General features: G+C 40.6%; 1 protein-coding gene across 4 annotated transcripts in view; it reads left to right on the forward strand.

Annotated features, from left to right (window-relative positions):
- The window catches only part of usp45 (ubiquitin specific peptidase 45), a 37005-nt gene that overhangs the window by 16445 nt on the left and 6768 nt on the right, over nucleotides 1–13792 (forward strand). For all 4 annotated transcript variants that reach the window (XM_053327077.1, XM_053327076.1, XM_053327079.1 and 1 more), the window contains 3 exons: nucleotides 1712–1807; nucleotides 2337–2467; nucleotides 10549–10636. In XM_053327077.1, coding sequence (XP_053183052.1) covers nucleotides 1712–1807; nucleotides 2337–2467; nucleotides 10549–10636 — 315 coding nt within the window. The remainder of the gene's footprint in view (nucleotides 1–1711; nucleotides 1808–2336; nucleotides 2468–10548; nucleotides 10637–13792) is intronic.

The raw sequence follows: 13792 nt of genomic DNA on the forward strand, positions 1-13792 counted from the left end.
GAAAAAGATGCTTCTCTAACATGAAAGGACAATGACTGCTTCACCAAGGATCTTCTCTACGTTTCAAACTCAAACCATAGATAGATTTGAAAGCATCTTTCAGAATAATGAACTCACCACAAGTTTCCCCGAATCTAAAACGTAGATAACATTTCACGTGGCTATTTTTATTGGCCACACTGAAGTGCCACAAGCTGAGTGTGGTTTCAAACTCGTCCACACGCAAGTCTCTTATCTTTTTTGTGGTCGATGTTTTTCTTGTTCACAAATGGGATTTTTTCTATAATCTTTTTAATTTGAGACTTGTTAAAATGTCAGCATGTCACCAATTTGATTCTCCGCTGACTTATATGTTAGGTATTCAACAGCTTATCTGATTGATCTTATTTTTCCACATCTGTACCTGTATACAAAAAGTCAATCTACATGTATGTATGTCTTTCCTATATCTTGATAACCAATCATCCGACCGACTTTAAACTTGGTGAGTGCATTACTCAGGACGAAAGGAAATGCAGTGTCAAATATGTCCAATTTGGACACATGACATGATCAATGAGCCACTATGGCCTGTAAGCAGGGGGACGGAGCTTCTGGGCTCTGCGTTTTTATGTCATGATCACCAAGAGACTGTACTCTCTTTATCTGATAACATAAAAGTTAAGCTTTGTTGTCAGCTTCCTGACACTTTTTTCTTTTAAGACAAAAGAAGGAGAGAGAGGAAGGTCAAGTGAGATGAGAGAACGAGCGAACAACAGAGAGAAAGGGCTGGTGAGGAGGAACCGTGGTGGAAAGCTTTCTCTGAAAGAAAGAAAGCCAGTGAATAACAAAAATACAATACATTATTGTCTGATTGATTCATGGCAGTTATGTTCTAAAGCACAAATAAACAACCATCAGATGCTCTTAGTTTCTGTTTCATTTTCCTCCTCTTCATGTCTCCTTTTCATTGATTAATTACATCCAACAAGTGCAGCAGTAAATACAAAGAACAACAGGACAACAGGCTTTTTCCCTCATGTGTGAATGCTTTCAGAGACTACTAAACTACTACTTCCTCCTAAAATATAAAACATTCAATGAAATAAGAAACATTTACTTTAAAAAGTTCAAGTCTGTAATTTCATATTTCAATGAGCTTCATGATTTCTCAGAATCAAAAATACTGAGAAGGAGACAGCATATCTAGCTGCCCAATATGTGTCAACATGTCGCAACCCTATTTATATAGTTAGTATAAGTATTAACATTGTTCTTGAAAGTGACAGAGCGAGGAGGTTTATCTGAAATAGAAAGCCCCTGACTGAGATAAATGACTGACCAATCAGTGGTCTGCAGTGTTTTCATGTCACCTTCCAATATCCCCTCAAGTTTTTAGACACCAATATGATCAATCCACTTTATTTTAGGATACACATTTTTAATATATTTTTATATATTTAATTTTTATATGCAGCCCTCATGATACTTTGAAAAAAGAAAAGATGAACTATTACAGTATTTAACATCTGTGTATAATATAATGTTATTTTCTTTTAAGTTGTTAGTATAGATTTACACCTCACATCAACAGTGTTAATATTTCTATGCTTTGAAGCAGTAATACCAGTGGTCAAGCTATCGGCCCGTTCTGAACAGGCATCTTTTTGAACGGTCATTGCTCTATTGTTAACTGCAACACCGGTTAAGTCATTTTATTGTGTTCCCACAGAACCTGTCACAGACACACATGCTCATCGACCTCATCCAGGAATTGAAGGAGAAAGGATACAAGCTGAAGATCTGCCCCACTGTCGAGACCCATCTGGTACAGTTTGCTGTCCCTCATTCCTACTCCTCGAAAAGCTCTGATTCCTCATAAGCAACCGACAGATTGGACAAATGCAAATGACTTTGCTTTTGAATTCATTGTTCTAATTCTCAGTATCTGTCTGGTCCTTTCTCTGCCATATCTGTTGCATCCGTGAGATCAGTGACAGCTGACAGACTATGATTTGAAAAACAAAAGTGAATAAATTAACTGGAAGGTAGTCATGTTAAGTGATTTCTTTGGTATTAATGGCAACTTTTATTCTCATTTTAAAGCTACACATTTTATGAGTTACAATTAAAACTTCATGATGGACGTGCCAGAAAAATGAAATAACACATTTTTTATAATGTCTGACCTTCATTTTAAAAAGCTTACTCATATATGAATAAGTAAATGAAGTAAATAAACTCAGTAACATAAAACTGGTTGTTGGCACACTTGTATACCCTTACACACTTGAGATGGATCCTGCCATAACATCCAAATGTTTTAAATGAATTCATGTTGTCTCTTCCTGTTCCAGAGTCCAATGACAGTAACGCTGCCCAGTCCAGAGCCCCTGACTGCGGCCATGTTTCTCTTCCTCCAGAGCATGAAAGAACCAGGAAAAGGCCCGGTCAATCCCAAGATCCTCTTTAATCAGCTCTGCCAGAAGTAAGGCGTCATTCTTTATGCCTGTCTCATACTACTTCCCTTTCAACCTCAATCCGTCTGTTTCTGAGGGCTAATGAGTTGGAGATGTATGGGTATCACAATATAAAGCTTAGATGGCCATAACACTACAGAAGCTACAGAAGACAGTTAGAAAGCTGTGGCTACATTTCTGCTGTAGTGAGACTAAAACTGAAGCACAAATGTTATGCATGGTTATTCATGGTTTACTAATATTCATATTGTGCATGGTTAATCATATGGAGGTTGACTGGGTTCAGCACCCACTTTTAGTGTTTTCAGTTGGGAATATCAAGTACTGCAAGTGCTGTTACAACCCCTCATAAGCCTAAAGTCAAAGTTATTTGGAGCCATTTTCATTTAACCCCTTATTATGATTATCATTATAATGACCCGTGGACATGGGAGACTCTGGACAGACAACTACGACCTCCAAAGAGAAGATCACATGACCGAAAGAGACAGTCAAAAGCATCTGTAAGCTTGTTTTAAACTACAGTAAAGAGAAACACACACCGTCACGTTTTACTAGGCAGCTGGCCATAATTCTTTTATTCTTTAATTATAAGAAAGTCATGCAAACAAGATATCAAATTTATCAGATTTTAAAAAACTACATTTTAGGATACCTTTAGTATTATTTTACAATTTATGTATCATAGTTATATTAACAGAAATTTCCATCAAATTCCTCACCCAACAAAAGTTTAATAACTGAAAAAACAGATATTAGAGCCAACACAGTTCAATGTCAATGAAAAGAACTATAATTCCTGCTATAATGTGTCTGTTTAATTGAAAAACTCATTTGCAGAACAGTCGTGTGATCCTCTCCCTGCAGGTCCTAGCTGTAATGTTGATACAAGAAGTCCAGTCCCTGTGTACAAATAATGTATCCCAAGGTCAGTGAAGTCATCAAAACAGCACCACAAGTGTCGGCATGGCAATTCTCCATCCATACAGCAGCGGTTTTACAACACAAGAGCCGCAGCTTTTACCTGCTTTCATCCCCTCACTGTGATGATGACCGCTTTAACCAGCCAGACCCAGTTAACACCTGGTCCCAGCTGAATCTCTTTCACACACCCTGAGCTCAGCATATACAAAACACATTAAAGCCACTGTACCTTACCAAAGCTTGCCTCAGTGCAGCCACCTATTTGTAGGTCTTCTGCTACTTGCCACACTGCTGCGCCACCTGTGTCATGTTTGATCCGGAGTAGAGTCCCAATCGCAGCCCTGCGTTTGTCACATTGTTTTGTTCTCTTTTATGAATAGTGTGAATGTTTGGTTGGCTGGGTTCTTGTTTGAGCATGGTACACTGCTGGTTGGGTCTGCTTTGTGTGTGTACGCAAGTGGGAGGTGGGAGAGAGAGGGGGGCGGTCTTGCACTGTTTAGCAGTGCAGGTGGGTGACCAGGGCATTTGACGTCGGATGACTGGGTACGTCTCTGGTGTGGCTTTGACAGTTATTCTGGTACCTAGCTTTCATCAGACAGGCCTGTGTGTGTGTGTGTGTGTGTGTGTGTGTGTGTGTGTGTGTGTGTGTGTGTGTATGTGTGTGTGTGTGTGTGTGTGTGTGTGTGTGTGTGTGTGTGTGTGTGTGTGTGTGTGTGTGTGTGTGTGTGGAGACTGCCACCTCACCTGGTACCACCTCAGCCTGCAAAACACACACGTAGTCAATTGTGCATTCAGACAGCAGGCATTGCACACACACCTTCATGCACTCACACAGATCTCATGTTAAGCAGGGCTAATCTATTCCACTGATGTGCATTTGAATAGAGAATATGACTTTAAGCATCAGCACCCATCACCCATATGCTACACTTCTACCACAAATGTACTTTCACTCAGGCCAGTATGCATTTATTATCTACATCTACAAAGGGAATATGAAATGTTGAAATAAGTTAATAAGTTAAATAGTAGATGTGTTGGAGAATATTGTCTGAGATGAATAGACAAACCTCTTGAATAGTGGTGAAATGTTTATTATCTTTCTTGTTTTAATAAAGTGGAAGAAGTCAGGATTTATCCAAAGATGATCACTATGGGTTCAGGAGGCTTTTCACGAGGGCGCACTTTTTTATTCATTCTTTAATGCACACTGAAGAACTGTATATTGTATTACACTTCAAGGCCTTTCTCATTTACAGTATATGCTGTTGTGGCAATCATGTATTCACAAAGAATACGTAATTGCAGTTGGCGGAGCTCGCACATGCTCCTCTGTCAGACTCCTCCACACAGGTGCTCGTCCGCATTCAGCCGGGATCTAAAGCCTCGAGCTGAAGGGCCAGGGTCAAGAACTGCTCCTGTTTACCAGGGCATTTTCTCCATTGTAGTGACCTTTATGATGGCTGTACTGTGTGAATGTAGCCTGTCATCCTAACTTGTCACTGCAAGCTCTTGTTACTCACAAGAGGGCAGGTCTTCCCTTGACCTGTAGGGACTGAGAGTGCTTTTCCATTTCGCTTTCACTGTCCTTCTCAGTGTTGTCCCTGTGTTGACAGTAAGTTTGAGGCTTATTGGCTTCTCTTTCTTTTTTCACCACTGGAGGCTTATGGATTCCGTGCGTGTGTGTGTGTGTGTGTGTGTGTGTGCGTGTGTGCGTGTGTGCGTGTGTGCGTGTGTGCGTGTGTGCGTGTGTGCGTGTGTGTGTGTGTGCGTGTGTCATTTGACCTCAACCAGCTGAGTACCCCACTGCCTGCCTTTTCCTCCTCCTGCCAGTGGAAGGGTTCTGGCCTGGACTAGGACCAGTGCCAAGCTATGTGGTTGGATTGTCAGCACCACACTCTCTATCTGGTGCCAGAGAGGGTCCCAGCTTGTACCCAGACCATGTTGTTTTTATACAACTATTCAGTGGTTGTAATATGGGAAGATAACATTGTATTAAAGACTCAACTCATTTTTAACTTACAGTGTTTATTATGTATAGCACTTTTGTTAATCCAAAGCAATACAAGTAATATTTATTGAGACCCTCAATCAGTGTAATAAGTGTAATTTAAAAAATGTAACCACAGTCTTACAGGATATGGAAAAACACTGTGTTCTGTGAAAATGTATGCACTACTACTTTTTATGTCGTAAATATAAAATAAATAAATAAATACATAAAAATGTTGGCATGTGCAAAAGTACTAACATACATACATAGTCAATACTTAATAGTTGTCCCTTTTCCAGAATTTGCAAGTATTTAGTGGAGTCCATCCTTCCTTCCACCCATGTAATGTTTCCTGTGCTACTGGCTGCAACACAACCCCAAAACATGATAGATCTACCTCTCTGCTTATCAGCTGAAAAGGTGTTCTTTTCATGAAATGTCTGTAGATGTTCTGTTGCTTCCTTCTGATGTTGGATCAGAATGTGGGTAAGGTCTGCTAAGTCTTCCTTCAGGTTTTTGCACTTAAATGGGAGTTTTGATTTTCCTTTCTCACCAGCATACAGACAATTCTCTCTGAGAGTTTTATAGTTATATGGTTTCTCAGATTTTCCATCGTGACCTCGACAATTGCCCTAAAGTGCTACCTATTTCATTTGGCTTTGTGGAAACTGTAAGCTGGCGATACTTTGCTATCTTCTTGTAGCTTCGCCTGCATTGCTGGCATCAATAACTTTCATTTTCTTGCACAGCTGCTTAGAGGAATCCAGTTTTCGCAAAAGGAAAGTATTGTCAGAGTAGTTGAATCTTTGAAATTGGCACCAGCATGACATTTCCTAATGAAAATTGTTGACATATATCAGGCCTAACAACTGAAGCATTAATGTCTGCAGTAAATACTGCATTCATTCCCATGTCCTAGACTGTGTTTACATCTTTTCAATTAAAAAAAATCACCAAAATATGTTTTTTGTCATGGGGTGCCCAGACTTTTGCATAGAACTGTAAGCTTGATAAAAAAGGCCATACAGAGGCATTCATCTACACCTGCTTCTTTCAAGGACTGATTCAATTTTCATGACAGCCACAGGACACTTTTCTTTTATTGCAAAAAAAAGATGAAAAGTACACTCGCTCTCTTCTCCATCTGTGTGCTGATAGAAATAGCAGAGGACAACAATGGATTCCATCTAGTTCTCTGCAATCCAGGACACACGGACACCCACGTAAACACGCACCAAGTACAAACACAAAGAGGCAGGGCTGGCATTTTTGTCAGCACAGAAGGAAGACCTCTGTCAGTTTTAAGAAAAGGAGCAGAGATTCACTGTTGGTAGAAAAAACCAACAAAAAAAACCCAACAATCATACAGATATTGCCTTGTGCACCGATGCTGAGCTGAGAGCCACAGTTCAGGGCTTCAAACTTTACAGTCTTCTGATTAGAGTCCATTCAATGTGAAAACATGAAAATAAGCTTGTTGATGCGGTTGATTATGTTCAAAATAGGAAAATAAAACCTGTGCAAAGCTGAACATGAATCATCTCCTAAGGCTGGTATTGTGTGGTTCATTGCCAATGCCAGTGGTACTGCTTGTGTTGCCTAATAGATAACTTGCTTAAGTCATAAACAATCTTCAGGGTTGAAATTCATGCTCTTAGTGTCTCTCAATCGTTAAAATGAACGTACCATATAATGTATTAATTTGAGGGAGACACATGCATATTCTTACTTCACAAATGTCCACATGCCAGCAGAAGGCTCATTACATGACTCTTCTAAATACATTTGAATAAATTAACATAAAATAATTGTAATGTTCGCACCATATGACTATATGTCAGTGGTCTGCAGTATTGTAAGTATGATATGTTAAGACATGGTCATATAGTCAGATAGTGTGCAGATTGTGTTTGGCTTAGTTACATAGGAAGGCTAAATGCAACAAATAAAAGACGACTCAAAAAGATCTTTCTGAGGATCCAGAAGTCAGTACAGTGCTGACATCTTACTTGACATTTTAATAAAAAAATGTGTGTACTACACCTCACATTGTGATGAGCTGATAAGCATTGAGATATACCAGTAGATCATTTTACAGCACCCTCTTACATCTCTAACAGTACAGCATCACCTGTTTATCCTTTTTACATCTGTAACTTAGCAACAGCGGTTTGTCTTTTGAGTGAATTCGATTATAAGGACATTGTCATCCGTTGGCTTTGAATTTCTGCATGAGATTGTAATCCGTCATAACTCTTATAACTCTGTAACACTTTAAGGTTGGTATTCTAGGCAAGAGGTAGGAGTTGTTAATGTTAATATAGATGAATAATGCAATCAGCCAAATAAATAGAACAAATGTAGAATGACACTAAGCAAAAGTCTGATGTGTTTGATGCTCAGGCATTCAGTCCAGTATAAGCACAGCTTCTGTTTTGTAACAGCCTCTATGTTTATATTTTGCTCATTTTTTTATGACCATATTGTAAATCATTGAGTCACTTTTCGTTTTTTTTTTTTTTTAATGCCTGCGTGTGTGTGTGTAAACTCTGCATGAATTTCTTATATGAACTGTGTACGGGTGCATTGTGTTGCTCATATGTGTGTGTTTGTGGGGGTGAGCTTGTGTGGCCTTGTTTCTGGTACTAACTCATCCGGCTGTTAATTGTGTTAGCACCGCAGCTGTTTGCATTGGCCAGATTGAGAGCAGTGCTACAGGGCCCTTCTGCTTCTCTCCACTGGGATGAGCTTCCAGACCTCCTCATTCCCACTGATCCCAACCAACCTTTTCATATATTTTTTTTTGTCTGCCTCACTCTCTCTCTCCCTCTTTTTCTGTCTCACTCATTTTCACCCTCTTCTTCTCCTTTTTTGCTTTATATTTCTTTCTTTCTCTGTTGCTCTCTGGGAAAATGACAGACATGTTAGCGGGGAATAAGAGGGAAACATTCCTTCACATGTTTATTTTTAGGTTTGGAGAATAAATGACATATGTGCTTTCCACCATCTTCACCCCCCTCCTCCCACTCTTCCCCATGTGTCTGCATGAAAAGGGCATCGGAGACAGAGCTTGTGTTAGTTTGTTAGGGTGTGGGGGTGATTTTGGGCTCCTCCAGACCTCCTGGTTATGACCTGTGTTGAGGGCAGGTGGTTGGCCATCTCTCCCCCGGCCATGGGCGTCCGATCTTGGGTCGCGTGTAAGCCTCTTAAAGAGATGACTCGGTATGAGCAGATTAATCACATACATAGGGTTATGAATGGCATTGATGCTTGGCTACAGAACACAGTCTCTATATAGAAAGAATACTGCTGAATTCACTTATCTAAATGCTTTTGACAATTTATATACAACTTTTATTGTGAGGGTTTTATTTTCAAAATCTGAGTTTAAATTGATTATAAATCAATCTAGCAGAACAAACCTCGCTGTAAATTGGCCAGAAAACAAAGAAATCTTAAATAGCTGTGATTATTATTGCAGTGTATAGGAGATGTCTCTTTTAAAGTGACTTGAAGACATGAAGGGCCTGAAGACCTCTAGTGTAGACCATGAAGTACCAGTAAAGGACCTCCACAGTACCATTAAATGAGTTTACCCACCGCCCAAGCCCCCCTATCCTCCAAACATCCTCAACATTTGACTGATGGTTTCTGAGATCAGAAACATGGTCTCTCAGAGTGTGCTATGCCTGTCGGACCAACCTGTCCTGTGGTTATGTGGCGGACTCGGCCCAACAGGTTGCAGTGGCTCTAGCCTTGGCTGCCCATCTGCGCTTGGCATCTGTCCTCACATCTGCTTCACTGTGGACGGCCAGGGGACGGACCCAAGGAGAGCCTTCCCTCTAAGCTGTCTGACATTAATGTCCAGGATGGAGGCCTAGCCTGCTTTGCCAAAAACACGATCAGTGAAAAGTCAAGGAAATAAATGACCTGACTGACAAATAATTCTTATCTTTGTTCTGTATGAAGCGTTTGGCCTCGTAATGAGACCCCTGGATTCTTTTACTGGAACAGAGATGGTGTTCATTCTTTGTTTAAATTGAATCTTTGTTTGATTGGGTTGTCTTTCATGTTAGAGTTCCTTGCACCACAAACTGTTATTGAATATCCATGGAATCATTTTAAAATATAGTTATTAAAAAGGGAAAGGCATTGTTTTAAGTGTAGCAGGCTGTCATATAATGTTCTTGAACTGATTTGTTGTTCCTGACTAGTCACCAAATATATCTGGATTTTTACCCATCAGTGTGTATCTGAGGACACTAAAGACAAGATAATAGGTAGGTAGCTAAAGGTGCGTTAAACAAGGAGTTCTTAAAGCGATTTTCATACATTCATTTACAGTTTAACAGGAAACAGACAGTCAACCTGATAAGGTTTTAAGCAAGGATGATGTTTACAACAGTCAACTGTGGTCTACCATGGAGAATGACGGATCAGTTGATTGATACCGTACATTAAGTCTTTACTGAAATATCTTCAACATACTGTTTAGTCATTTGTTAAAGGTTTCTTACACGACACTCAGCCCCACTAGATGAGCACCAGCATCTCAAAACCTTTTTCGAAACACATTTTAGTCTACTGTTGTCATATGAGAAAGTTTGTGACCTGGCCGCCATGTTGAAAATGGACAAGGGATGCAAATGCAAAAAAAAACAATCAAATCAAAACAAAGAACAAAAGCTTGGATATCAGGACACGCACAGAGGGACGGTGACTTCATTCACTGCTCAGGACGCCATTACTGCACTGTTTACACAGCAAATAGTTGTTGCTGACTTTTAGTAGGGCTGTATGTTGTATATTGCACCTATATTGCATGCGTTGCTTTTACAGATACAATAGTGAAAAGGCCCTGGAAAAGGGATAGTTGTTATTTTCTTTTTCATCTTTCTGTGTGGATTGCACTTGTGTGGCTTGTATGTAGTGGCTTTCTTTCTCTTGACACAATAGTGTCTGTGTATAGCGTTGGTTTTTGTGTACAAAACATTTACTCTTTTTCTTCATCCGACCTTAGAATTAGTTGCATTTTATCACTGTTTGTACATGTCTATAACTTTAACTCTACTACAACTCTACAACTCTAAATGTAAGCAAAACATTTCTGGGGACGGGACGATCGAACTGCCAACTCTGGAATTTCATTTGTACTTATGTATTTTTTTCTAGGGCACCGCGTTTCAAGGGCTACCAACAACAGGACAGCCAGGAGCTTTTGCACTACTTACTGGACTCCATACGAGTAGAGGAAACTAAGGTGAGCTTACACACATATGAAGCTCTTTAACACATGCACTGCAAACCTGAACTTATCCAGACATTACCCAGAGGAGTTATTTGTGAGAACACAAATGTCAGAAATAGTTGGACCGGACATTAAACCGACTTGACCCTGACAAAGCCCATTTAATACCTGATTGAGTGCAATAGTGTTTCACCTGCTGGCCCCACCCACAAGTTCCCACTCAGCCTATAGACTTTACATCTTTACGTCACAGATTTTCTTTTCTTGGTTGAGGAAAGTTTAAAATAAAATATGGATCAAAAAATCATAATAGAGTCATAATTTACTTTGACTGCAGATCAAGTTATCTTCTCATTTATAATGGTAGTCAATGAGGAAAAATGCTTTTTGGGGTGACAGGGGAATTTTTTGCTGCAATACCACAAGTGGCCACTGGGCAAAAATTGTAAGCAAGGCTTAGTGGCGGTGACATGTCTAATTCTTATTATACATCCATGCCCATCTTTTTTCATCATGTCCTGCCTCCTGCACACTCTACCGAGACACCCCTCCCCTAAACCAAATACAGTATTTCCTATTGGCACATTTCTTGATGTGTGCTACATGTGTGAAAAGGCAATGTCTGGACTTCACATGAGAAATGTTATACATTATACAATGTTATACTTTTCTATACAAAAGTGTTTCAGTTTCTATATTTTGTGAATTCCTATCTATTTAGTTCCCAGTATCCCAACTTACCACATGAGCCCAGGATGTACTTTTTACAGCACAGCAGGGATTGATAACATAACTCTAAAGAGTAAAAGGAGATGCATATAAACAAAATGTCCAGTACAGAGGGCACAAGTCAGTGGGCTGGGTCTCAGGAGCCTAGCTTTAATGGTTTTAAGGAAGTACTCAACCCACATGCTTTTTCCAAGTCCTGAATCCATTTTTGGGGGGCTTTTTGTTCTGTTGAAGGTTGCTGAAGTTTCACTTTTTGTGACAGAGTATATGAGTATTCCCTGTACTCATATATTTGAATGCATTTCCTTTACAAATGCATTCAGACCAGTTGACTGATCAGTTGACCAAACAGCTGAGGAAATCCAGAATTTTATAACTGGATGTCAGTCTTCTTGCTAATTTTATTAAATATTTGATTTATGTATTGATGTTTTTACTGCTAGAGAACACACTGTTGCTAAAACAAATAAATAGACAAAAGGGACTGTGAAAAGAGAAGTATGGTCAGTGGGACACACAAATCTGGAATGCTAAATGTTGTATGTAATATTAGGTTTGAAGGTCATTAATCTGCTCTCCAGGCCTTTACAGTTGCATTACATTAAGTGTTACAGTAAAGATCTTACCCAGTGCACCCTGCATGTGGGACATTCAGCTGTGTGGGTGGCTGTAGCCAAATGTCTTCGTTTTGCTTGGCCAGACAGTTTTTGTGTTTTAACCTTATGGTGCCGTGTTTTTGGCAAGTACAGAGCACTCCAGCCCCCACCCCCTTCACAAGGCAATTAGGAGACCCCACAGCAGCCCTTTGCAGGGCCAAGCCAGCCCCCGTGGCCCCACCAGTGGCTACGTGAACCTTGGAGGAGAAGTTAGCGGGTGTGTTTAGTGGTCAGCCCCGGGCCCAGGAGGGGCCGCGGTCTGGGCTCCCCTGCTTCCATTCAAACTTGTGAACACTGACAGTTGTGCCACTTAGGGGACTTGCAAGTGGCACGACCGGCATCATTGTGTGATCTTGGGAAACCCACAGCTGCTGAATGGGCTCCAGGGCCGTCCCATTGTGCTTGAGGGTCACCCACTGCCCCCCTCCTACACACACACACACACACACACACACAAACACACACACACACACACACAAACACACACATTCATCAGCCATCTCCCAATCCAATCAAGGAGGAGGAGAGGGAGGGGTACGGCCTCCTCTATTCATTCACTCAGAAACTCATTTATTCAGCCAGGCACATTGAGAGATACAGTGGCATTTTAGACATATACTATAACAGTTACTAACTTTTCTAAAAAAAAATGATGTTCTGTATATTTAAGTATAATTAATAGAGCTTGTTCGGAAACATCACAGAAACATTTTTTCTTAAATCAACAGCAATTAAGTCATAACCAGAGAGCTTGTGTAAACGCAATGATCATGAATTGAATTTGAAGTAACACACAAATACATTACAGTTAATATACACACACTGTCCTGTACAAGTATGTATGCATCAGAGGGAGACTGTTTTTGTGTGTGCAGTGGGTGTCACCAACCTTTTAGAGGCCCTAAGTGTTTGTGTTGATTGGCCATTAGTATCAGAGATCTAAATATGCTAATTGTGGCCGCAGTCAATTATCACCAATTAGCTGAGACGGTAGGTATTACTCTCTGAGGGCATGGACTGTCCTTCTTTGCCCCGTCTTCATTTTTGCTTCCACCCCTACACCCGTGTACCAGCAACCCTCTCCACTCCCCCTACCCACAACCCCCCACCCTGCCTCCTCCCACTGCCCCATCCTGTGTGGGACAGTGCACGCTGTTATTTGGGGAGAGGGGAGTGATGGGGGGGGTTACTGGTAATTAATTAGTAGGAGAGGCTCAGCCTGGTTTGACTGAGTGGGGTTGTGGGGCTAGCTGAGGCTGGGATTAACAGGGCTTTTTTGACCTAAATAGCCAGTCCAGTGCGTGGGTCCCGGGACAATGGGGAGGGGGGGGGTGACTGGTCTCGACCGCAGACATAGACCATGGCCAATTATCTATTGATTGGTGCTTTACTGTGGCTGTGCCTCTTCACAGCTCTCTCACCAACACACTCACTGACCATGTCATCCTCAATCAGAGGGGCCCCCCGTGAAAAAGTTGCACACACACACGTACACACACACATAAAATGCACAGTTAATGAAGAGTTTTACATGTTAACAGTTTTAGACAAGCACAATGATTATTTTACACTGCTTGCATATACACATGCGTATAATAGATGTAACTGTCAAACTGAGCTCTAGCCTAGATTGTGATATTTCACTAATGGATGTCATCAAGAAAATTCAAGAAAAACACACATGCACACACGCACAAAAAAATCCCACAGAGTTGAATGCATGTCTTTATTTTGCATCTAGGAAAATGACTTCCAGTCTGCGTTGTTTTATTATTTTGTGTTT

Source organism: Scomber japonicus, chromosome 10 (assembly GCF_027409825.1).
Source record: "Scomber japonicus isolate fScoJap1 chromosome 10, fScoJap1.pri, whole genome shotgun sequence".
Lineage (NCBI taxonomy): Eukaryota > Metazoa > Chordata > Actinopteri > Scombriformes > Scombridae > Scomber > Scomber japonicus.